Raw genomic sequence first — 27,984 nt, 5'->3', positions numbered from 1 at the left:
TTTTTTTGTCTGTTTGTTTGGTTTTTTAATTTTAAATGTCACAGGTGTTTCAACATATATATTAAAAAAACAATAAAATCAGCTTAAAATAAATTTATTGTACAATACAAAATGTAGGCATACTGGAAAATAAAGGTACATCATTAAATATACAAAGCAAATGAAGAAAGCTCAACAACACAAATGTTTTAATCCAAACACTAAGATAAAATGCACAACATTTATGCTAAAAACAAAATATTTCAAGAATATGCATTTCAAATGAAATGTTAATGATGGCAAAAAAAAACAGAAAAAAAAGAAAAAGGAAAAATATGCTGTCATGTAAATGCTTGAATATCAAGAATCAAAAATGGTAGGAAAAATTAAACCCAACAATACTGGGTACTTCTCAAAGAACTTTATTTGAAAAGAGAGTATTTATTTGAGAATACTGAAGGGAACTGAGATAAATCCACAAAGTGGCAAAGCTTTTCTTTCCTCTTCTTGTCTGCAGATGCCTTCCCAGTACCTCACCTCCTCTTACACTCACACCTTCCTATACACATTTTTGAATGCTTGTTCTTAACAGCATTCTTTAAACACAGCAGCTGACTTCATCCTACTTCATATTTAAGTGTACATTCAAGCATTACCAGAATTATATATAGGAAGTGCCAAAAATTAACAAGTTTTGAAATTTACACAAACATGCACACAATATGAAAATTAAGTCATTTTGTAAAGTAAATCCAACTTCTGAGTGAAACAATAAAATGTTCTCATAGAAAATGGAGGGAGAAAAACCTAAAATCCTTTTTCCAATTAAAGTGTTCAATTACCTGAATCATAAATAACCCTGGATTTAAGAAAAGGAAATGCTCAGTGTCCGCAGGCAGGGCAGTGGCAAGGCTTTAAAACATCCAGCTAGGAAATGCATCGGAACACCAAAGGAACAGACAAACAAGCCTTTTCTAAAACTCATTATGTAATTATTTAAATACAAATATTAATACTTAAATTAGCCTAACGGCTTTAAGGTCGAACTTTTGAGAAGGAACCTTTTCTTGTATCAGAGTTTCCGATTTCAAATCAGATCTTCAGGAGTTTCCTGTATCTTATTTAGAATCTATATTAGTGAAGTATTTTTTTCCTGCACTTTATTTAGTTACAGAATTTTCTCTAGTGAACATACGTCATAATTTTAAAAAGCTATAAGGCTTTCATTCTCAATCACTTGCCACAATTTACAAGCTTAAAAGTGATTTGACAAAACAAACTTGAATTGTGAGAAAAACAAAATACACAAAGAAAGAAATGTAAATAAATCCAGAACTTTAGTATCATTTTGCCAAGATAGATTTTAAAAATATGTATGTCGTTTACAACCAGATTAAATGGAACCTATGGCTCTCTTGAAAAAAGTTTTGATTCTCAATATTGCATTTTAAAAATAAACAGAAGCATTCCAATTCAACAAATATTTTAGTTATATACTTAACACCTTCAGACTACATTCATTTCGTAAGTATGCTAATAAAAATTCAAAAAGAACAAAATTTATGAGATGCTATAATTATCATAAAAGAAATATTCATTAGCACTCATGAAATATAATAAAATTACTAAAAGCTAAAAAACCAAATTACTGTTCATACTTAAATACAACAAAAAAATTACATGAATAATATGAAAATACAATCCATTTTGAAGATAGTCACTGTCTCTTTTTCTGAGCAGCTAACCATTATAGCTTTTAAATAACAGGACATGCCATTCTCACACATCTGCAACTCTTTGGCTGGACTGTTTCAGTGATGTGAAACATTCCTAATACATTGTGATTCTGACAGAACAGAAAAGTTTTAAAACAACAGAAAAAACCAGACATTTAAAAGTATTTGCATTTTAAATATTCAAAGCCAACTTCACCACTATTACTGGCATATATGTAAATTAAAGTTAATTTTATAATCTACTGCTCTTTTAAATAAAATAGTTTTGATTACTTTGCTTTTTCAGTCTTGTCTTTAGCACAGAAGTACTTACGACTGCTACAGCCAATATCCTATCAGTTATAGTAAAACTGAAAAGGAAAAGCACTTCTCAATGTAATATGCAGGCTTCAGAACTAAGAAAGACAATCTGATTACCAAATTATATAGATAAAATTTTAATGTAACTAAGGAAATTGCATTAAGCTTTAAAAAATAAAGCAAAATTTGCTTTACTTGTAAATGCTCTTTCAAAACTTAAGAAATATTTTTATACAAAGATTACAAGCGGAAAAAAAACCCCACAAAACCTTTTTAAGTTTTGGTGCCAGTACCCAAGGTTAATAACAATCGAATGCTTGAATAAATACTTGTTTAGAAAAATAAACAAGAAAGAAAGCAAATGCCTAACGATGGTTCCGATGTTAAAAGGAGAAACGCTTGCAGCTAGAGCCCACCTCTAGCTCCTCTCCCCCAGACTTTCCATTCTATACACTATAGTTGTAGACGTGTCGTCACTTGACTCAGGTGACACTTTTTTCCACACTGTGTCTTTTAAAGCAAGTTCTTGCTGGAGACTCTCATAGTCCAATGGTCCAAAGGAATGCTAGTTGTTCAAGCAACATACACAATTTATTAGTGCACTTGAGTGATGAAAGGTCCAAGCTATAAAATGTATTTTTCAATGAAAGTTATTAAGATCCATTAACATGTTCACCCATCACTGTCATCGTTTCAAAGTTTTCAGATATTAGTAAAGGTTACTCTGATTGGAACTAACACAAAATAAAGTTGGCACTTACAAGATGTACTTAGTACACATTAAAAATATTATTTGTGTGTTTCTAATGTACACGGTAATTTTACTGTACATTCTCTTCGTGTGGGATGCAAAGGAATGGAATTAACATTCTCAACAGCAAGTCCTTTGGCCCAATGAAAAAAACCCTGAAATCCTGATTTTTCGACTAACTCTAAAAAGAAATGTTTGTGCATATGAGGCCACACAGTGATAATAAACAAGATCTTAAAGGTATTTAGCATAGAGTACTACAGTTTTCTTATTACAACCACCAAAATCTATCATTAAACATGTTCTGGAAAAAGTGTCGTCTCCAGTGGCCTTTTTCTTATTTAGTCTAATATACCTGTCCATTTACATATTCATATACAAACTAGACAACGAGCTAAATTTAATCCCAAACAATAATTGACAAATATTAGGAGTAAAAATTAGATGTATAGTACATAACATCTTCCAATATATTCTTTTAATGTAATCGATCATAAAACAATTCAATAAAAGCAGCAGAAAACCAGTACTGCTAAGCTACCAATTTCCAGTTTAAATATCACAAATGATTTTAATATCTATGACTACAATAAAAATAACGTACTTATTTGAAACTGGCAGACGAGGCTATTGACAAGCTGGAATTCTACATAAGCTACTTCCTCACCTTAGAGGACACTAAGAAGCAGCTAGGGAGGGAGGTGGCTTACCCTTTGATCACCTCCTTCTCTCCGAGGATCAAGTTTTTTTGCAAAGTGTCTCAAATTATCATAGTTATGGAAGTTACACAGAGAAACAAGATCCTGTAAAGAGTTACACAGAACACATATAAGAAAGCAGCTATTCACTGACTGTTCATTCATATTTCAACAAGTCATGCCTTACGTGTGCAGCTTCACTGCTACCTCCTAGCAACCACCTGCAGGCTAGCGTGACAGACCAGAGCCAGGGAGAGGACGGGTCGGGACGGGTCAGAAACTTAGTTCTAATTCTCTACTGCTAAGTTTTTGAAGACTGAAAATAAATTATAACCTGGGAAATTAAAACACTCAGCAGTTAAGAGCATTGACTGTTCTTCCAGAGAATCCTGATCTGATTTCCAGTATCCACAAGGTAGCTCACAACTGTCTGTAACTCCAGTGTGAGGGATACAACAGTTTCTTCTGCAAGGATATTAGTTACAGTGTGCTGCATATATATGCAGACAAAACACACATTAAGTAATTTTTTAATAAATTAAGCATAAAGTAAACAGAATTTTCTGAAAGAATTAAATGGAACCTGTTTATAGGCCATAGGTTTACACACACACAAAAAAAAAAAAAAAAAAGGTAAAAAAGGTAAAAGAGGTTATCACTGGATGGACAGCTTAGCTACTATGCCTACACCCCCCCCTTTTTTCCTCACTAATAAAATTTGCTTACGTGACAAAAGTGAATTCCTTTAACACTGTTGCCCATCTTGTCAAGAGGAGGAGACCAACACATCATGCCCATGACGTTGGGGACAACTAAAAGAATACCCCCAGCAACTCCAGATTTTGCAGGAAGACCAACCTGAAAATAATTCAAATAAAAGGACATTCATATAAATATTTTAATAAACAAAGGTTATGTTTGAGAACTGTTTAACAATTATGGTACATAAAGGACCAACCTTGACACGTGATTTAAAACCCTGAGACCTACATAGAAGGACAAAAGAGCTTACTCCTTCAAGCTGTCCTCAGACAGATATCTGCAACCTTTCAGCCTCCCAATTATAAACAGACAAACAGATAAAAATATCTTGTAAGTTAAAGTACTTAAATCTGAACTGTGGAGCTCTGAATATTTTTATTTTTACAGAAGTTATTTTCTAATTGTCCTAAAAAATAAAACAAACAAAAACCACAAAAAAAAATGAGGTATGAACTCTTCACAAGATTTTCTGTACTTTATTGCCAGAGAAATAGCCAAAAATTAGATAAATGTTAATGCAGACTAATTCCCTGCCAAAAAAGGTCAAACTTATTATAAGAAACACAAGGGAAAACAGAATAGGCATAGAAGAAAAGTCTAGTCAAAAGAAATATATGGAATGAATGACTCAATGTTTTCAGGTAAAAATATCTGTATCTCTCTTTACAGAGATCCTGAAACAACAACAAAAACATTTAAGAAAAGAGAAGAAAAACCCCAATTATAGCCTCATTTACATTCCAAGTCAACAAAAGGTTCTATAACCATAGTTTATAGAATGGTACAGGCAATGTCAATGATTAAATACTGTATTGAATTTGGTGGTAATGTTAGAGTGTAAGAGGAACAGTTTAATATGTGCTAGCTGAGGTTTTATGGCAGTACAATGCTGCACTGTCTTTACAATTACACGCTGGAACATAAGATAAATAAAAAAAGCAAGTATGTACACAGATGAATCAAGATGAGTCATGTATTCATAATTGCCGAAGGTGACTGGTGAATAACATGACATTCATTCCTATAACTGTACTCACTTGAAAACTGCAGTGTCTGCAAAATGGCTCAGTAAAGAAGTAAAGGAGTTAGACAGTAAGTACGGTGGCCCAAGTTCAATCCTTGGAGCCAAGGCATAGGCACTAATGCACAAGCAGACAAAGTTCTTAAAACACAAAACAAAAAATTACAAAACTTTTTGGGAGAATAGTATGATGCAACTTAGTAGGATCAAATAAAAAATGTCTACATATTTTACAAGTACCTAATAAGCAAAGATTCAGGCCTGTGTGAGCATATTCTGAGTTTACAGTCAACACAGTGCTAAGCATCAGTGATGAAAACCACAGCAAGTCTGGACTAACCTGGGACCATGAAATGCCTTAAGATCATAAGTGGTGACGGTAGGAATGACTACATTTTTAAGGACATCTCTCAGACTTTTTAACTGTACTCATCTGTAACCAGTTAACCTTAAAACAAGTCTCTGTCCAAAAATAATATATAGCTTTCACAAGCTGTATCTTGAATGGTACCAATCTAGACCAATTCCCTGCAAGAGAAAGCAAAAGCAACAGTCACTTACATGAAATGCAAACTGCCCTGAGAAGTCATACATGCCACAGGAGTGCATTAAGCTCAGGGTATTCCGAACGGCCTCAGGACTGAGCACTCTTTCACCAGTAATTGGGCAGAAACCGCCATTAGCCAAGGTTGCAGCCATCACACTTGCTGACTCACACGTCACTTCAATGGAACAGAGCTAAATCAAAGGAAAAACAAACGAGTTTTGAAAATTTAGGCTTATGGCATTTTCATTATCTTAGCTTTTCCTTTTTCTTTTTTTCGGAGCTGGGGACCGAACCCAGGGCCTTGCGTTTGCTAGGCAAGCGCTTTACCACTGAGCTAAATCCCCAACCCATCTTAGCTCTTCTAAAGGGATGGTTGTACTCTAAAGCTGACATTTCTAAGATTTCAACCTACCAAAGTTTCTAGTCATCTTAAAATGTAGTCAGATTTGTCCAAATTTATAATATTTTTGTGGCTGAATTAAGTGAGAAAGAGCCAAGCCAGGCTCTAACTTCCTATTATATATTACTGTTAATCTTACTGTGAAAAATAAGCCATATCTTTTAAGATACAGCAAAACACATCAGCATTATGACAGAAAAATGATTACTAAGTATGGGGGAAGGTATGTGTTGATGATAAAACACTTGACGTTTCACCTATAACAAAGCTTAGTATTCTAATTTACAGAACAACAAATGACAAAGAGAAATAAATATTTAAGACAGCCCTGGCCTGGGCTATATAGTACCCAGGGCTATGTAGGGCCATGGATCTATATAGTGCCACCCTTTAAAGCTCCTATCAATCAACATTCATTAGCCATGGGAAACACAGAGTCTAGCTAGAATGAAATTTCTGCATGTAAATGTTATCAAGGTAAGAAAAATAAAAACCAAGGGTATACTGAATAGTGGCATACTTGCTTTTCATGTCAACAAAGCCCTGAGTTTGATTCCCAGCATTGAAATAGAACATTGACAACATTAATAATATACCTCACAAAACCCAAAGTTACCCTAAACCTAAAATAATGTTCCTTCACATTTTACTCTTAATTAGCAGCAACCAAGGGGAGAAGAATAGCTTCCCTAATCAAGTTGTTACACTGACCCACAGAGCAAAAGTCTTATTAGGAAAATAGTTTCTAAAAGAAGTAACATTTAGCCAGGTATGGTTGTAAACAAAAACCCCTGCATAGCTCAGTACTGTGAGTTGGAGGCCAGCCAGAACCCATCTCAAAAGAGAGAAGGGGAGCTTTAAATTCCTATTATCACTGCCTGAGTGGGCAAATACTTTCAGAAGTAAACTTTAAATTCCCATTTAAATAATTTTCTAATTTATACTTAGGATTAATCAGAATTTTGCTTTTCATAGAGGATTGAAATTCCCATTATCACTACCTAAGAAGGGAAGAACTTTTTAAAACAAAATAATTTCCCTTAATTGTGTCCTAATTAAGTATTAATCAATTCACTTATCATAAAGTAATAGTCTCCTAACTGGACAAATATCAATTTAAAAATGATTTCCTGAAAGCATGATGTTCTCTTAGTAAAATCCATTTCTCCACAGAATATAGTAACACCACCATGGGTGTCTCCTGATTTCTATACTAAAGATTTGAAATTTTACAATAGATTAGTAGTATTAATCTAACTGTAATAGCCAAAATTAAATGTTTTATAGGTTAGAGTAAAACTGACACTAATTTCAGGTGAGTTTTGAGGAGTTACTCACGTCTCATGATATGTTCAGTGTTGTATTTGCTGGTAAATGAAATAGGTCATTCTTGAATTAATGTTATATTGATAGACTGAATCCCCACTACAGCTCTCACACTAAGTAAATAAGAATCTGAGACCTGCACTCCCATCGAGCTATCTTCTAAAGATACTATAAGGTTAAAAATCAAAGCACCTTCACAGGTAAAGACAAACACAAAGTAAATGAGAAAATTAAAAATGTAGTCTACACATCTCCACATTACAGCATGATTTACATGGGGAAGGGAGGGATTTCCAAGAAGACTGTCCTAAACTGATGTCTGCACCATAGGAAATTATGTGTGTGGGATGCTCCTGACATTGACATCCTAACTTAGAGGCCCAGGCATACTACATGACACATGTGCTGAACAATTCTCAATGCCAAATGAATCAGATAAAAAAAGATGCAGTTAAGAGGATAACAAGACAGCAGAAAAGAATGACACTTCAAAATATTGCTAGACACCCTCTGAAAAAAGTTTTTCCAAGGCAAATATAAAATCTATAAAAGTACAACAGGAGAAATCAGGTTTTAAAACTGTCCCTCTTCATCTAAATGTATTTCTACACTGTTTCCCACCTCCCGTTCTCATGTGTGGGTTCTTAGGATATATGGACTTGAAGCAACCTTTCATGACATCTGAAAGTCAATGGAAATTTATTCTCTCATGGCCTAGAGTCAGGATTTCTAAGACATCTATATTTTATAAAATGTGACAGAGCTATTTACTTACAAAGATAATTCAAACAACTAAGAGTAAAAATTACCTGGAAATAAAAATCTAGTATCCCAACCATGTCTGTGCCTTCTGGAAAACACTGGAAAAGAGCAAAATCCCAAAATACAGAAAAGCAATGAAAACATGAGCAAACAAAAAACCAGACAAAAAAAGTACACAAAAAAACACACCAGTATTTAACTTTAAGGTACATAAAATGTTTTACTTTGCCATAAAAGAATATAATAATAAAATAAATTTACATCATGTTATATAAAATTCCTAAATTTTAACCATTAAATAATTTATAATCATATAACCTTACATTTCTTTAAAGTAGTCAAATACTGCACTTAAAAAAAAAACAAACTAACCAGAATTTGTACGAATGTAGTCAAATATTTTAATACTACCAAATACATAAATTAAATATTAATGAGTAATAGGCTAACACTGACTCAAGAGTGTTTTGTAAAAACTTTTTACTTTATATAATTAAAGGCTAATGTAGAGTTCTTAGATGTCCTTTTATTAAACAAAAGTAACATTGAATAGGAAAAAAATGTAAAACCTTCTTTTCTTTTAAGTAATATCCTATTGCAAAATTTCGGTCTCCACTTTCTCGTTCAGATTGAAACCTAGAAGAAAAAAATTATGATTGTTCTTGAATTGTTTAACAAAAGTACAGTATAAAGACTGTGATCTAGCACTCAGGCCTGTTGGGTTCTGTCTCAGTTCTCTCAACAGAACAGTCCCATTCCCTTGGGCAGCAAGCCTTTTCTTACAACGAAAGGAGTGACATCAATTCATCTTTTCTAAATTTCATACATCCTGAACATAGAAGCTAATTTTAAAATGCCAAACTGAAATAAGCTGAAATGGCTTGTCAAACTGTCTTTTAGAATCATAATATACAGTGACGTGAGGGAGCTGACAAAATGTTAAAACAGCTGACACATAAAACGGAACCTGGAACAGTCACTGGATTAAAGTGTCATGTCCCATGAAGCAGGAGCAATTACTAAAGTATGAAAGTAGAACCTCCAGGACAATTTTTTTGTTGTTGCTTTTTATTTTTTAAGACACTGTATGTCACCCTAGTTGTCTAGAATTTGCTTTGTAGACCAGGTTGGTCTTGAACTTAGCAATCTGCCTGCCTCTATCCGTCAAGTGCTGTGATTGAATTAAAGGTGTGAACTACTATAGCCCAGCTGTCAAATATTTTTAATGTCATGTGTGATTGGCCTGCATGTATGTCTGTGCACCACTTGTGTGCTTCATTCCCATGGAGGCAGAAGAGGTCCCCAGTCCCCTGGAACTAGCAGCTGGTTTTTAGCCACCAAGTAGGTGAACTCAGGTCCTTTGGAAGACCAGCCACAGATCTTATCCATGAGCCATCTCATCTCTTCAATCCTTGGGGACCAAAATTTTAGAGGTATTAAATGTCAAAACCTAGAACATAATCTGGAATACTTAATCAAGTTTCCCTGTCAAACTCTGACAGTAGTTGGGGAAAGAAAAAGGAGTGAAATAGCAGACTACTGAAATGAGCTGAAGAAGGCCTGCATTTAAGTAGGAGTTATACAGTCAAACAGATGATTAAGTCTTTCATAGGAAACAGAAGAGACACAGAAGTCTTGCCTTAAAGCTTTCTATAATATAACCTACAAAGGGATCCCTGGAGTAATTAAAAAGAAAGAATTATCATGAAAACAAATTACACAGTACATCTGAGAGATCAACCTGTAAAAGTCCAGAAGCAGAATAGTATTTTTGCTGAGTAGTGGCAGAAATAAGAGTGACATTCAGTATTACCTTTAACATTTCTAACAGTAATAAATAGGGAAAAGCTCTTATCCTGTTCTTCCCTCCTTTCCCTCCTGGCACTAGAGAATAGATAAGGTATTTTACATAAGTGCTCTACCAATGAGCCATTTCCCCAGCCCTCCTTTGACTTATTATTTGGAGATAGTTTTGCTGTTACCCCAGGCTAGCCTTAACAGCCTGCTGATTAGCTAGGCTTAGCCTGTGCTACAAGGCTCAGTTTTTTTATACCTTAAAAAAACAAAAAACAAACAAAAAGAACTTAACTTACTGAAAGAACAGAAAAACTCCTTATGAGATCTCCAGAAAGTTCCTAGAAAAAATGGCTAACCTTAGGCAACAGGAACCTCTGGTCCTTCCAAAGAAAACAATCTGTCTGTCCCTGCTCTTTAAAAGCCTGATCTTCAAAACCAAATAAATAAACAAAAATACAACCCTCACAAAAGAAAATTTTAAATGCAAGGATCTAGAAACTGCTCTGCTTCAGAGACTAAACAGTTAACAAATATACAATATTGAGTTAACATTGTTTTCTAAAGTTATTAATATTCTGTTCTTGAACATATTAACAGCACTGTGATTATGTGAGCTAATGAGTCTGACGAGGTGGCAGAGTGCTTAAGAACATTTGCTGCTTTTACAGTGGAGCATGGCATGGCTTCCTTAGGTGGTTCACACAAACGTCTCCAGCTCCAAGGGATCTGATGCCCTCTTCTGGCTTCTATAGGCACCCCAACACACACACACACACACACACACACACACACACACACACACACACACACACACACACCCCTTTTAAACTCACACATACTTACTCTCGGAATACATGCTGAGTGACTTAAGGCTGCAGTATAAACTACATCATGACTTCAAATGATTCAGCAAAGAAAACTCTGGATATATCTCTATTTACAAACATCTAACTACAAACCTACCTCCCCTCTTCCTCTCTCTCACTGAAAAACGAACAGGCCACAGAGATGGCTCACTTATTAAAGTGCTGAGATCTGAGATCAAGTTCCCAAAACCCAACTAAAAGCTAACATGGTGGTATTCACTGGCCTATGACCCCAAAGCTTGAAGGACAGAGACAGGGAGACCCCTGAGACAGCCAAATCAACTATTTCTAATTCAGTGAAAGACCCTGTCCTAAAATAAAAAATAAATGTGGACAGTAAGTAAGGAAATACACTTAATATCAAACTGACAGCCATATATGTGCATGTCTAAGCCATAGATGTGATGTGCATCTCTAATTTGACACCCACGCAAACTCAGAACACAACACACACAACATACAAATTAAGAGCTTAAAAAATGAAAAGGACAGAAGATACAAAACATTCTTAAATTTGAATAAAAGACATATATCCTTTGTTCATTCTTTCAACTTTTCTGTAGACTGAAACTTTCAAAATAAAAAATTGACTTAAAAAAGATCAAGTTAGTCAGGCATAGAAAAATGAGTTAAGACGGGTATTGTATTAGAGCCAAAAAGAAAATAAACAAGCCCAAATATTTTGAGATAAACTAGAGGTCCCTCTGGACTCTACAATTATTCATATGACATCTATTAAAATTTCTGAAAAGTACTTTTAAATGTTTCTTAAACCTGATTACCTTCTAATGACCATATTCTGAGTAATTACTTATTCACTGAAATAAGTTCTAGGGCCATAAGTAAAGACTGCATACACACACATGCTTACATATATATGTGTGTCTGAATGTGTTTATATAAGAAGTAAAACAGTATTAAAAATAAAATTTTATAGTCTAATTGTCGGTAAATTAAAAAGAATTATGAACAAGTGTAAAGACCCAACATACAAATTAGACTCACGTTGCATTACTGAATCCGACATATTCATTACCAGCCATCTTATTCAAAAATTGCATCACCTACAAACCAAATCAGAAGTATGAGTAACCAACATTAAATACTCAAGGAACATTATGCATAAACATAGTTTGGTGTTAATACTTACATAGTCAAATTTCTCAGCATTATTTACTCCTTGCTGAAAAGAAATAAAAGACAAGCATGTTAATACAGACACTACTGATGGTAAGAACGAAGCTAACACAATACATACTTTAAACCCCTACCATTGTAATCAATGTGCTGCACAGTGCCTTTACATCTAAGAACTCCTTCTAAAGTAACTATATTTAAACTTTTATACATGTCAATACCCTTATGTTGAAAAATAAAGAATTACAAAGGGAGTATATATTTTAAAAATATATTTACTAATCCCAGAGTTAAAGAATACAAGTTATGCTGGAACCCCTTATCTTTCAAATAGCACATGATCTGTTTCAAACACTTAAAAGTTCACTCTTAAAACATAACTAAGAATATATAAAGCATGATTTTCAATTAAGAACAATGAATTTTTAAAAATCAAACTCTTTAACCATTATTGAGTTATAAAACTGAGCTCTAACAAAACTGACCCCTTCTACTTCTAGCATATGCAAATGCTGGCTATACTGTCCTAACATGGAGAAAGTTCTACCCTAAGTAACTCTTAATTGTAACAATATTTGAGGTAAAAATTTTATTTCACAGTTCTAAAAAAAATATCTTTTATTATATTTAACATTATGCCAATTCATATTGTGGAAGATGTATTGTTTCATTACTTCTAGTTCTGACATGTCTCTACTGCAATTGTCATGAGAAAACGCCTGTGTAATGGAGATCAGTTCAAGTAGCCAAATGGTTTCATTTTACCTCGACGAAGTTTACAAAGCAGTAAGCTGTAGATCTGAAATCAAACGTATTAATTGGTGATATGCACCCAATAGAAACAATACATCTCTAATTTCTAAAACAGGATTCAAATAAAATAATTTGACAACCATTTTAAAAAGCAATTTCTTAAGAATCTATGCTCAAAGTTCCAAAGTACTGTAATTTGGAATGTTGTTATAAGGGAGTTTTTGTTCCAGTGTCATCTAACATATAAAGCCAGGTCCATTCTCCCTATGAGAAGGTCAAGTTATGACTGAGATAAATATATAAAACACTACAAATGAAGTTATTTAAGAAAGTACAATCACAGGTATATAACTAGAACAAGAAGGAACACCAAAGTATGTTATCAAAATCAGACATTAACAAAACTTAAACAATGTAAGAAAAACAATGACAAATAGATTATAACCCCTATAGACTTTTCTAAAGCATCCCAACATGTTAACAACTTTCTTATATTATACCCGAATTTAAATTGTAGACATGTAACTCCAAAGCCGTTCAATGAAAAATAATTAAAAGAAGAAATTACCAACTTCATTGAACTGTTGCAGTTGTCAAAATATTCCATAGATCCTAATGCTGTAAAATATGTAACAACATTTAAGCCACAAAAACCTTTTCAACCTCAGAAAAAGAAAAGAAAAAAAAAAGCACAACTTTTGGAAAAGGATGTCAGCATTTATACTGTGCTGTCACATGGATATATCACTGATTATACAACTTATCAATAGAAAATAAACAAGTTACATTGAACTTTCATTCTCTGACCTAAGCTGTACCCTGTAAAATTAATATAAGTTTTCTTTGTTGAACTATCAAATTTAATATAAAAAAATCAAAAAACAAAAACCATTTCAACTCTAAACTTGCTCACATACTTGGTCTTACAGCTTACAAATTAAAATTTTTTTAATTGTTTTAAAAAACATCTTTAATGTATTATTTATTGCATTCAATATCTATTTCTAAATGATGTTTTTAATAGGCACCTGAAATACTCTAAGCAGATTTATATAAATGGGGGAAAATAAAAACTGGATGATCATGTGGCCTAAAGAGTACCTCTTTCCCACTTAAATGTAATAGTATTTCATTAATTTTTGTTCTTGTTAACTATCCTGAAAATCTTTACGTATTAGTTGTCTGCATATACCTTGTAAAGGTTTCATGTAACAGATCAGATAGATAGGACCTAACTTTAATATTTTAATCTTGAAATGTTACAGTAAAAAGCTTTTGTTCAAAGCTCTTAGGAGAAAAACAAGTATACACATACAAAACGGAGTAAATGTGCTCTGACAAACCGAAGATAAACTGAAAAAAAAAATCAATTTGCTATGGCTGGTTATTCTATTTTATTTAGTTCACGACTGAAATTTTCAAAGTAAAATGTAAGAAAAGAAGATGCTAATTTGTAATATCTTTTAGAGCATTATCTTAGGTCTTCAAAAGCATAACTGATTTTTAATTCATATTCAAGTTTATACTCTCTACTGCCAGAACAGGGTAAGAATTCTCACCCTATAGTGTATATAGACATTATGAAATCTGCTCATAGCTAATGAGCAGACTGACACAGAACAAGGTTTGGTTAGAGCAATCTTAATTACTCAGGCCTTTACATACCTCAACCTTATCACATAGCAAGCAATATTGTAATTAAGCTGAATGCTTAAGGCCTCATTTCAATTTTGTTGAACTACAGAAAGGGCAATCACCTAGAATACTGTTACTGGTAACACAACTCAGAACCAGGTATTGATTGTTTCCCTGGCTCAAACACTAACTTAAGTACTTTAAAGTGTTGTCTCATTAGCAACCAAGAGTTTTACCCTAGCAGTCAAGTATATTAAAATGGAGAATACATAAGATGGCCTTCCTTCTGGAAAATGAGACCTACCTAAACCCAAAAGCGAATTATTTAAGAAGGGCATATGCAAAGCAATATTCTTAAACTAGCCATGCTCCCGCCCTTAGTCCCTTCTGTACCACAATATGTTTACTCCAGCATGAAGATCAAACTACAAGCACTGTTAAATATTATGTTATTTTAATTCTAGAAAAATCCACAGAAATTTATAGTAATTATAATTCAAAGAATTTGTAAAAAACTAAATTGGGCAAAATGTATTGTAAAATTCTAATGTATTCACTAAATGATTTCTAAAAGCAATCCGGGGTCTGTTTGAAAAGAATAAAAAGGGGTAGAAAATTATATAAATTTAACTTCTATAAATATGCCTATTAAACTATAAAATTTGCATCTCTTGAAGAAAAGTATAAGGGGAATTTTTAACAAGGGTGATAAAGCTTACTGTCTACTAAACCATTAATGCTTTAAATGCCAGGGAGATGGCTCAAGGCACAAAGCTTGCAGCATTAGAAAAAATAAATTGAAAGTCTTAATTTAAGTATGTCCAAGTATTTTTATATCTGATTTTATAACATTCATGAATGAATTCACACATGTAACAAAAATACTTGGTAACACCAAAAAATGTCTCATTAAACAGAATGTTAATCAGCTATTACTAAGCATACTATAGGCATAAAAAGTGAGCATGCTAACTAAATAGTAAGAGATCACAGAAGAAAGAGGCAAAGTGATAGAAAATGATTTTATAAAATAGTCTTGGTTTGTTCCTGCCACTGAAAATCTTCTGAAACTAAACATTGCTAAACTACAAATTAGTATTACAGATAAAAAGTAACACTGTTCTAGATCTGGGTCTCAAGCTCATTTGGAGACAGGGCCTTGTTAGCTTCAGAGCACTGGGATAAGGACATGAGCCACACTGTGCCCTGCTAAGGGCTACTATTTTTATAAAATATTTTTTAAAAAATAAAGAACAGAACAATTAAGTTAGTTGGAAAAATCTACCTTTTGATTAAAAAAGAAAAAAGAAACCCCTCAAATGCGTCAATACAGCACTAAATTCCTGTGCTAATTGTACCAAGCCATGCACTACTAAAAGTGACAGACCATCTTAGAATGTGGGCTTTACTAAGAAACCCGCCCGTTCACAGCTAATATGACGAATGGAGAAGAATATATAGATAAACTGGCCTTGAGTTTATGGAGCAACAATTTGAAATATTTATTTTTTAATTAAAAATATAACTGCTTCTTAAAACATAAAATATACCCACACAAAACCAAACTTTTTAAAGTAATAAAACTTAGAAACAACTACTAGAATAGTCATAAATATAGAAAGTCATGTAGTTTACTATATTTCTAAAATTAAAAATATGTGATAGTGACAATTATTTTGTAATGCTACCCTCAGTTTCCCAGTCTAATACTCAAGACTCGAACTTTTGAGCTAAAATTAGTTTTTTATCACGGAAAACCAAAACATGTGAAATATGCTTCTTCACATCAACATAGCTATTTCTCTTATTTTTATTCTTTTCTTTAAACCAAACAATCACACATCATCATCATGAAATCAAACAGACTGAAACAAAAAACTATTCCCTTAAAGTTAGTAGCTACCAGAGGAAAAAAGCGAGTAAGAATAGTAATCCTTGTCTTTTAATTATGTGCATTTTAAGTGTAAAATTACATTTGTTTTTAAAAAGGTATTTACCTATATAGCTTTGTTTAAAATTTTAAATATTGGAGTTTTCCTATAAGCTTAGTGGTTAAGAATTAATGCAACAGGCTCCTTCTGTCCAAATCCTCCTTTTTCCACAATCTGCTAATCCTTTTGAACATTTGCTTTGCCTCTTCCCCCATTTCCTGAGGATCACCACCAATCCTACAAGGAAAAAATATCAATACTACAAAATTATGAAATAAAGAGTCTTACTAAAGACTCTACTTTTTTTGGAGGCGTGTAACATGAGATTTGTTGCAATGGTACCATAACAAAGCCCCAAATTTTGACTGGAAAGACAAAACAACAACAACAAAACATCTTAAAAAGAACTAGAAGCATGGCTGCCTCTAGCAGCCATGGAAATGTGACCATGCTTTAGGCACAAGGTTAGGTTCCTTGGATCTGTCTGTGTACAGATAGCAGGCACCAACTAGAGTGTAATAATGACTACACATCCCCATTTAAAAAAATCTGCAACTTTTAGGCCAATACATCACTGTGTACAAGTTAAAATAACACAGTATTCTACCTTTATAACTGCTAAAGTCAAAGATATCATTAATTGAAATGGCAATTCAATCACCTGTTATATATAGTACAGTAAATTCTAGTAAATGACAGAACAGACTGAGCTCAAAACCAGATTCTATTGATGACAGAACTCATCCAGTGTCCATTCCCAATAAGGAAGACAACTGGCTCCTTGGCTATGATTTTATTACCTCAACTTCAAACCACTACTAAGTCATCAATGTATTATGATACAAAGACTGCATACAGATACTTAATAAACCTAAATTGTTTCTTTAAAAGAGCCTAAGGAATGTCTTCTTTTTGAGGACAGTTTTACAGCTCTATCAAACTCTATCTTTTAAGATTTGCATTATGTTCAATTAAAAAAATACTTGTGAAACAGTCTGAAAGTAGAGACTCAAAGATTAAATATGAATTTGCAACTTTGCTGGTTAAAACATCAAATTTTCAAATACAAGATGACTTTTCTGTATTATTAGAGACTAAATTGCATTATGTTGTCTGTGTTTCTTTACCATTCCTAATTATGCCAATGTGGATCAATATGGTTCATGACATATGACTGACCATGATAAATGAAACTAATGAAATGATGGTTTGGTATGACAAGACATGCGATTCCCACATGCAGCAGCATATCTGTGTACCTGACTGAGCCCATGAATCATTAACAAAAGGATTTTAACTGCATGCAGTTAAAGAGGTGTTCTGTAAATCATTTATATATGTCCTCTAAAGAGGAATGTACTGGTGTACAGTGTTAATCTGCTCCAAAGTGACCACCTTCTTTGTGATAGGATCTCAATTCCTGTGGCATGGTCTTACTCATCTACCCTCTTTGAGACAGGAACTTACTTCCTGTAGCATGTTCACACTCACCTCAATCCTCCTAGTCTACTCTGAGTCACTACATAGCTGAGGGTCCTTGAACTTCTGACAGACCCACCACTGCAGTAGTTTTTAAGCTGGAATCCACAAATCATCTTTCAGAGGATTACGGAACCCATTAAAATGTATGTAAAATCAGAACCCAGGCATTTTGTGAAGATCCAAAAATGGTTTAGAGCCATTCTAGTGGTTTTTTGAAAAGCAAGCATTGACAGAGATTGCAGGCTAACTTTCCTGAGTTCTAATTTATTACCTGCTCAACTCTGATAAAGGCCCATTTATCTAGGCTTATACTTAAGACACTAAAGGCAGATCTCTTCTTTGTATGTAACTGCATTACTACTGTCTACAAAAATTTTCACCTCAATATAACTAGAGATCATAAACTAGCTACATTAAAAAATATCTAGCTATAAATCTACTTTATTAAAATTTAAAAAATTAAGTGGGCCGCTTATAAGTCATTGCCCTAAAATATACATATATTCTTAAGATGGCAATTTTCTGCTTTAAAATTCACTAGCAGTTAACATAGGACTTCTAGTACAGCAATTAAATAGATTCTTGTAACTGGGCTCTAAGCCTGTAATTTACCCTTCATCGTTTTGCATGTATTCAGAGTAATCCCCATCCACAATAATGTATGTACAAATCCATGAGTTATGTTTGGCTCTAACCTGGAATAGACAGGCACAAATTTACTGGGAAACATATAAGTGTCCCAAACACAAAATAGATTTTAGTAAGTAACACAACTAAAAATATAAAATGAAAAAAAATGGGTAAACATTTGAAATTGTGTGAAAGTTCCATACAACAGAACCATTTTGAAATAGTTATTTCAAAACTTTAGCTTCCAATTATTAAGGCAATCAATCCAACACTAACAGAAATAAGTCAACATACAATGCAAACATCAAAACTTAAGTAATGTAATAATTGGAAGAAGTCTTACTTCTTTTACTTATGGCATGATATAAGTAAAACAAATGAAACAAATTTAAATGAGAACTGTGATTCCAGCTTATAAAACATTTATTGTTTTTCAAATAATAAATGTTTTGTTCTAAACTTAAATTAGAACATTTGCTCTCACATTTATTAATAAAAATAACATATAGTAAAATGCTTCTGTTAATTCTAGTAAAATTCTTTGTAGAAGCAAAAAAGAAAAAAATATTTAAAACATTAAAAAGAAACACCTCAACTCCCACTGATCTGTAAAGTTCTTAAATCTGTCCAAAGCTTCATACCCAGAAGTTAACTAACAGTTGGGAATCATGTTTTTCCCAACTAATGGTTGGGAGTCATGTTTTTCATTTTGTCCTTGAAATGACATTGGGTGGGTAGGGGGTTAAATAAAATTCTTTACCCAATATAACACGACTATTTTTTTAATTACAAGAGAAAACTTATTATCACAGTCCCACATAAAGAATCCAAAATATATATTTATTCCTTATTTATTAAAAAATTATTAGGTTAAAAGGAAATGTCAACATTTTACCTTTATTAGTGAAGTCACAACAATTGCTCCAGCATTTACCATCGGATTATGTGGTTTATCTGTAAAACATGATAATGAAATATTGTTTTAAATGCTTGGTTCCACTTCCTTGGATGCATACATACTTTTCTACAGGGAGACTTGGTTGGAGTAAGGTATACATCAAACCAGTTGTTCATACCCAGAATTCTGTTCTGATAATGACATTGGTAATCCAGTCATTTTACTCAATCTTCCTTTATGTATGTAAGTAGAGACTGAATCTCTCTCATAGTTATGTGTTATTTCTGTGTCTTTGCCTACATGTGTGTATCTGCACCACGTGCACACCTGATGTCTAACGAGGACAGAAGAAGCTATCAGATCCCTTGGAACTGGACTAAAGAGTCGTGAGCTGCCATGTTCCTGCTCAAGACCAAACCTGGGTCCTCTGAAAGAGCAGCACGTGCCCTTAAAAGTTTTAAGCAACTTACACTTTTATGTTCACCCACAATCCTATTTTCTTTTAATTCTTTAATAGAATTTTAAAAGCTTAACTTGCATTACCATTTACTGCATAGCAATTATGAACAAAACTCTAGGGTATAGGAAAAATATTAATTTAAAAACATTATTTCTAGCAAGGTATAGAGGTGCCTTTTCTAATCCCAGCACTCAGGATTGGAGTTCAAAGCTACATGAGCACCTGCCTCAAGAGAAACTAACAAACTTCTATTTGTCAAAGTGACTTATTTCTCATGGGTAAGCTCACTGAACCTGACAATCCTAGCACAAACATAACCTGTACTACATTATAGTCTTCTTGAATCTAGCAAGTTACACTCCACAAGTCAAGCCTCTAGCTCAATTTGTGAGCTTTGAAAAAGCAGTCAAACGTGGACAGACCCATGGCTCCACTGCATATGTAGCAGAGGATGGCCTTGTTGGGCACCAATGGGAGAAGAAGTCTTGGTCCTGCCAAGGCTGGACACCCCAGTATAGGGGAATGTCAGGGAGGCGAGGTGGGAAGGGGGAACACCCTCATAGAAGAAGGGATAGGGGATATAGAGATGGGAAACCAGGAAAGGGGATAACATTTGAAATGTATCAAAAAAAATCCAATAAATACAAAAGGAAAAGAAAAAGCAGTCAAACAGTTCCTCAGAACATTAATTAAACAGAGTCACCATGGGACCCAGCATTCCTCTCAGCTATATGCGAATAAGTCTACTGTCCCTTCAGCTGAAAGGTAGATAAACTGGTCTTATTCATGATTGAATATTAAAGGGAATAAAACTACAACATGCATGAACCCTATACATATTAAGCTAAGGAAAATTAGTCATAAAAGAACAAATATTAAGTGATTCCATTTATCTGAAGTTTCTCAAATAAATCTTTACACAAGAATAGATTGCTAGATTAAGGTCAACAAAAACCCAAAAACCAAAACAAAACCCCAAGACAGGGAATAATCACTGTATATGAATATGGAATTTTTTTGCAGCTGGTCAGTGTTCCAAATTTACTGAATGATGATTTCAAAACCCTATGAAGTCAGTAAAAGCTACTGAATTCTATATTTTGTTACTGCTGTTTGTTCTGAAACAGTGCAAGTAAGCCAGGGTGTTCTCAAGCTCATGACTCATGTAAAAGTGAGAGATGAGAGCACACATAGCCTCCCACCGTACACCCTGAATAAATAAACTGCTATTAATAAGTTTAACTCTAAAGATAGAACATTTTCTGCTTATTTCTTTTATCATCTAAAAAAAATTAAATCAACAAAGTAATGGCTTTCACTTTGGTGTCTTCATACACATATACTATATATACTCTGCTCACATGCTGCCTGCGCTCTTGCTGTCCTCCCAACCCCATTAGCCCCTTTACTAATGTCTCTTAAATATCTAGACTGTGTAAGAGAAAGCATGTGGTTTTAGATACTTTTCATTTAAAAAAATTAAGGATTAATTGTGTATATTATACTCCATTTCCTTCAATGAAGAAACAACAATTCAAAACCCATCCTTTAAAATTGCACATGTTGGATCCAGAAATCCTTCTTAGCGAGTGTCTGCAAAGGGAATAATGACTATATTCTGGAGGCATCATTCTTCTGTGTTCACTCCGTCACTTACTCACCAGAGCTCAGACATGAGATTGACATGCATATGTCTACCAGTGGATCAACAAATCAAGACAATATAGCATATAATAAATATTATGCAACCTTAAAAAATAAGAAAACATTTCATTTAGGTAACACAGATAAACCCAGAGGATATTACGAATAGTAAAACCAGATACAGAAAAACAAATCTTCTTTATGTAGGCTCTAGAAATGTGGAACTTACAGTAACAGAAAATGATAGTTGTTACCATGGCTATATGGGTAGGAGAGAAATGGGGAACTATTGACCAAAGAACAAAATTAAAATTAGATGACAGCAAGACCAGGTTATCTACTAGATTATAATAAGAAGTTTCAAATTGCTAAAGAAACAATGTGTTCATGCTACAAATAAAGTCTGTGAAACAATTCATGACAATTTGATTCATCCTTTTATGGTACAAAGCACATGTTGTACTCCATCAATGCTTACAATTGTTAATTAAAGCAAGAAAAACTACATTCTAAGTAATGTACCATGAAGACTAGTTCTAAATTCAAAGCTTATTGTTAAAATCTAAACACTGCAATGCACTAAGATTTTACTTTCCCAAGTAATGCTTAACAAAGGAAATATCCTTTCCCTGAACATATATAAAATGGTATCACTTGCTTTTTCTGAAGAATGCTATATTATGTGTTATGTACGTCAAGATGAAATAAAAAAAAGCAAAATACTTCTAAATATTATCAACCTGAAAGAAAAGTCCCAAGCCAAGGAAAGCAGAACACAGAACTCGATAGTAAAACTACTCTACATATGTACTTATATAAAACCTTGTTAATCTATTATTTCAGACTTCTTTTGTTTTGTTTTATGCAGTCTCAGGTTTAAATTCTTAGAGCTAGAAGGTAAGCAATGTGTGTGTATCCACACACACTCAGGTATTTGATAAGTATCAAGCAAATGCTATACAAATTCATCCAAGACTTTCTCAAAGAACAACAAATTATTTCAGGGCACATAATCTACTGATTCTTCCACAACTGGTTCAGAGTCAGGTACCTAAAGTAGAAACTGGTGAAGACCAGCAGCATTACTGCAAGGCAACAGCACTCTACTTAACACTCGGGAATGTGAACCTGCTGTTTTCTGAAGTAAGGTAGAAGTGAAGAAGCCAATTTTAAATTTCTGAACATTCACTGGCAAGAGAAATAACAACTCGATGCCATTTGAAGTATTTGGCACACCAGAAAACTAAACACGTGAAACATTTCAGTTTATGGACAGGTTCTTCATTTTAACAAATCTCCAGTTGAACTCTGCAATAAACTATGCGTGAAGATTCTTGACTCTTTCTACTTCCCACTTAATATGCACACAGCTACTCTACATAGCTCAATTTTATAGTGCTCACCTACATTTTCCCCAATCCCTCAGTTTTATCATCTCACAGAAACTCACTTTTCTTTGTCAAATCCTGTATACATATAAAATATTTTGGCTTTGATTAAAGATCATTCCCAATATACAAAACTTGAACTGTCTTCTAAATTCCATTATCAGAAGAACATGACTATGAAAAGCTTAACTCTGCCTTCTATCCTGTATCAGATGCAGTTTGTAAATCTTTCAGTATTAGCTAAATAAATTATACCAAGAACTAAATCCCTTGCAGCCTCAAGCTGATTGATTACTCAACAAGGCTATATAAGTATTAGTCAGCTAACCTAATCCCTACAGTGTAGAAAAGGATGGAGCAGCATGGTGGCTTGGTGGGTAAGTGCTTGTTCTGCAAGCCTGAGGCCTGTGTCTGATCACTGGAACCTGTATACAAGTATGAGATACGTGACTCCACAAAGTATGGTGTGCACACACCCTTCACTGCACAACTCATTACATATTATTTATACTTTCCTCTTCAAAAGTACATGTAATTACAGAGTAACTACCACCATTGCTTACCTTAGTCTTTATTATTATAATCTTACCTAGCAAGAGTGATACTTTTAACCATGGAACGCTGAATACAGGTACAAACACATTTATTTCTTCCCTATTAAGTCTCATAGTAAAATTTTAAATATGAAAAAGATCTCTAAACTGTTTGGGGCTGATATAAAACCAAGACTCAGTAGCACAGCATCCCTTGAGAACTTATAGACAAGTCCTCTTGTTAAGTTTTATATTTTAATTCTTATGAGAACCCAGTACTAAAATCTTGAATTCTCAACACATTTTTCTTATACAGACATGAGTAACTTATACTTTTACAAACCATTCATGAATATGGCAAAAAGTTTATTAATAAATGTCAATTCATTTATCCCAACCTTCATTTTATCTTTTTTCTCCCAATAGAAATTTTAAATTTCTCAAAAGTTAATTTGCTATTTCACATGTTTTCCCTGGATGCATGTATGTCCCAGCCAGTGTCTTAACCACGGAGTCATCTCAACAGCCCCTCAAAAGATTTCTAATATTCAAATTCCTACATTTGTTTTAGATACTTAAATATCTTCCTCCAAATGAAAATATCTGCCAAAATGGCTTACTCTTCCTTGCCTTCCAAAGGAAAATATCTCTTATACTATAAAATGTCTTATCTTCTGGAAATAATAGAATGAACGTCAATGAGACTAATAAGAAATTTTGGAATATAATATCCTAAATGAAATTGCCAATATATGTTAATTTTCAAAACTCAGCTCAAAGATTATGGTAAAATACAGATGAAAACTGCTTTAAAAATATATACTGTATCAGTTGTGATTTCATTTGAAGAACTAATAAAACACTAATGAGTGAGACCTTTCAATTTTTTAATTTGACAGAAAGAAAACGTAAGTTTATCTTTTACAATTTTTCTAAACTTCAACTGCTTCCTTCAATTTTGTACCTTAAGTCATTAAATAACTAGTAACCTTACACATACTGCAGGATACACAAAAGGAACCCTACTGAATGAGGTACAGGTCGCTCAGATTTAAAACCTCTATGAGTAAAGTACTGACTACCACTGTTTTCCTTCCTCGGTGAACGTCCGTGTCTTGAGTAGTAAGTAATCCAATTACCTGATCTAAGATATTTCTTTCAAATAACAAATGTTATGAAGGAGAAAGACCAAAGTCACAAACAAATCCCACTCTATTAGCTATCATAAAAGCCACAGTACATGAATACAATATACCCTCACATTTCTACCCACGGTCCATACAGAACTGTCCTCAGGTATGAAAGCAGTATATGAAACATTAATACATCATGTGAAAAGAGAAATACCACTCTATTAGAACTTGCTCTGTTAGAAAAATCCATGCTATCTCCTTTCTGTGTTTCCTTTCATAATATAGACATACATTTATTTCAACAGAGTGATTCATATATTTTATATGCAAATGAGGGTCTGAGCCTCTAGCCTCAAAATGGTCAGGATGCTGAATCTAGCTGTCTGTTTCATCTTTGCCAAACAGGATCTTTCAACTGAAACAATTAACAATACATTCATAATAGTGAAGACTACCCCAGAACTATTAGCTGATTCCACTAGCTTGTTCTTAAGAAATTCTAGACGCTTTCAAATATTAATATAACCCTTGATAGGTGACACTAATGAGCTCTTATAAATGGACAATGTCTCATGTAGCTAAGGTTACCCTCAACTTTGTTATGCAGCCAAGGATGGTCTTGAGCTCCTGGTCCTCCTCACTCCATCTCCTAACTGCTGGGATTACAAATGTGCAGTGTGCCCAGCTAGAGAATGTATTCTCTACTCCTCTTGCTAATGGCACAAGATAACCTAAAATAACCATTTTAAAAAGTAGATGATTAAACTATCTTTAAAGATGATAAAAAAAAAAAAAGAAATCCTATGGCAAATTTTTAAAAGAAATGGTTTCTTCAAAAGCAGACTTCAAATTACTAAGATTGAAACAGAAAAATGAGTGATCTCTTTTTCTAGCCAATTTGGAGGTATCCCTTACCATCTTCATTCAAAAAGAGCTTGTTGAATCTTAATCCACTTGGCTCCTTCCCAACATAGCGATGCACATACTCAGTTCCCAGGTCATTGACAGCAATTGCATATTTCAGGGGCTTTACACAGGACTGAAGACAAAAGGGAACTTTGGTATCTCCAATAGAATGCCTATTAAAGTAGATTTAAAAAACAATTAGCATCAACTAAAACTGTTACCTGCATGATTTGACTTGTTCTTCTGTATTATTAATTCTAATTTATAAGTACTTCCCTGTAATTCAAGCATAAATGTTTACTTCAACATTAGAGGGATGGCTTGCCATATGCTGCTGTAGTAAAGGTGGCCACCACCTGACTTACATGGGACCGACATGATAAGAGAATAGATCCCTACCTGTTATCCTTTGCTCTCCACAAGCACATAACAAATGTAAACATTAAAAAAGATTATGTTTAAAAGGAACAGTGCAAAAAAAATGATAAAAGCTTAAAGTACTCAACAGAGTAACAGTTTTATTAGATATTAAATAATTTTCCTTCTACTTCAGAGTAAACTGCCCTTTTAAAATTTACTCCTTAAAAAATTAACATGTTTAATTATAATAAAAAACCATTCTTTTTATTATAACTTAGGAATAATTCAGATTAGATAATTAAAAAAGAGATAAAAAAGGGAAGTCTAAAATTCTACGTTGACCAGACGAGTCTTAGTAAGCTCTAGGGTACTGCCAGGCACAGTGGAACACACCTGTGATCAAATGGACACGAGGTGTGAATTCATAAAGTCTGAGAATAGCCTGAGCTACAAAGTAAGCTTTAGGTAAGCCCAGCTACATAAAGAAACCAATTTAAAATTGGAGAAAAAAAAAAAAAAGGAATGAAATGATATCAATATCAATTCATCAAGCTGTATATACAGCGTACAGTTGTATACATTTTTATGTTAAGCTGTATTTTCATTTTAAAAAGTAATTTAAAAGAAGGATTGTATTTGTAAGATAATTTTTTTCAGTGGAACAATCAGAAATGGCATAATTTTCTGACATCCAAATTAGAGCTGGACAATGAAGCATTAATGTCTGACTTGCAGCTAAATTAAAGTAGACTGAGCATTGAGTTGTGTAGACATTTTTGCATAAGTGCAGGTGCATGTGTGTGCACAACTGTGAGGAAGCCAACACCAATCTTTCCTCTGCTGCTCTCCAGTTTATTGAAGCAGGGTCTCTTGCTGAACACGGAGCTTGGCTATTCCCCAGTTTTGCTAGCCAGCCTGCAGAGATCTGTCTTCCTCCCAACTGCTGGAATTTTAGGGAGCCACTACATTTGCCCAAGATTCTGTGCCAGACTCCAAGTCCAGCCTTCACATTTGTAAGCCAAATCCTTTATCCACCAAGACATCATCTCCCAAGCCCAGAAAGTACCGTTCTTGAAAAAAGATTCTCATAGTTTAGCACGTTTCCAAAGGTCTTTCTTAATTTAGATTAAAAAAAAAAACAAAAACAAAAACAAAGCATTCTCTTTATAGTTCTCCCTCATCATAAGACTTTCTGATAATTCTCTAAGAAACCTCATTTGTCAGCAGCTTGCTTAAAATACAAGCACTTCTCAAATACGGTTTTCACGTATTTATAAAAGACTGTATTTTACCAACTGACTTTTACTTGACAAATTATTGATGAATAATGGTTAGATTATGCTATATAACTTCAAGGCCAGCTTTAGTTAGTTGCACAGTGAGTTCAAGGGCCAGACTAGGTTTTAAAAAAGTCTCAAAATAAAAATTATCTTCCTTTCTAACTTATTAAACAAAATTCAAGACTTAAAACTGTTCTTCAGACTTTAAAATAGACTTACCTTTGCCCATCTACGGTACAAACAGATACACCCCACAAATCAGGACTGAATTTGGCCAGTTGAGGAATATAATCAGCAACCTATCGAAAATATTAGAAAGTTGTTAAGAGATACAATATAGGCAGTGTTTGCGCTCACCAATCGCTAGTTGTTTTAGTGTTAAGGAACTGACTTAGCCTGTCTTAATGATGCTTATAAAAACTAAGAACACTGATCTATAAACTTTGAGTATTTGCATGACATTAGGTGACTTTTCTACCATTCTGATTTCCAATGCAATCTTACTTCTTAAAAATGCAAAGAATTTAAAACAAGAACTTAAAGCCTTTTTTTTTCCCGGAGCTGGGGACCGAATCCAGGGCCTTGCTGCGCTTACTAGGCAAGTGCTCTACCGCTGAGCTAAATCCCCAACCCGAACTTAAAGACTTTTAAGAAAAAATAAAAGCTTGAAACCAACCTTATAAAACTGAGGTTATCTAAAATAGTCTGCTACTATTTGGAGTATCTGGTTGAGAGTACTAATGAATGCAGTGCCTAAAGCTGATGTTGTAGTTGGTAGGGTAGGGTGGGTAAGGGTGTTACAAGTTCTTCTACAGCACAGGCTGATAGGCTGGTCTCAAACTTGCTTACACTGTGAAGGCTCCTGATCC

General features: G+C 33.7%; 1 protein-coding gene across 9 annotated transcripts in view; it reads right to left on the bottom strand.

The window, feature by feature from the left end:
- Gls (glutaminase) overlaps window positions 1-27,984 on the bottom strand; it is a 72,058-nt gene that overhangs the window by 23,858 nt on the left and 20,216 nt on the right. For 2 of the 9 annotated variants that reach the window (NM_001109968.3, XM_087564697.1), the window contains 11 exon segments: window positions 79-2,580; window positions 3,477-3,569; window positions 4,191-4,322; window positions 5,809-5,985; window positions 8,330-8,380; window positions 8,852-8,918; window positions 11,951-12,009; window positions 12,096-12,128; window positions 19,409-19,467; window positions 25,485-25,648; window positions 27,335-27,414. In NM_001109968.3, the coding sequence (NP_001103438.2) occupies window positions 2,434-2,580; window positions 3,477-3,569; window positions 4,191-4,322; window positions 5,809-5,985; window positions 8,330-8,380; window positions 8,852-8,918; window positions 11,951-12,009; window positions 12,096-12,128; window positions 19,409-19,467; window positions 25,485-25,648; window positions 27,335-27,414 (1,062 nt within the window). In that variant the 3' untranslated portion in view covers window positions 79-2,433. 9 annotated transcript variants of the gene reach the window in all.

This window comes from Rattus norvegicus, chromosome 9 (assembly GCF_021556685.1).
Source record: "Rattus norvegicus strain SHRSP/BbbUtx chromosome 9, alternate assembly SHRSP_T2T, whole genome shotgun sequence".
In the NCBI taxonomy this organism is placed as follows: domain Eukaryota; kingdom Metazoa; phylum Chordata; class Mammalia; order Rodentia; family Muridae; genus Rattus; species Rattus norvegicus.
Note: the sequence above shows the minus strand (reverse complement) of the source record. Positions and strands in the feature narration are given on the sequence as shown.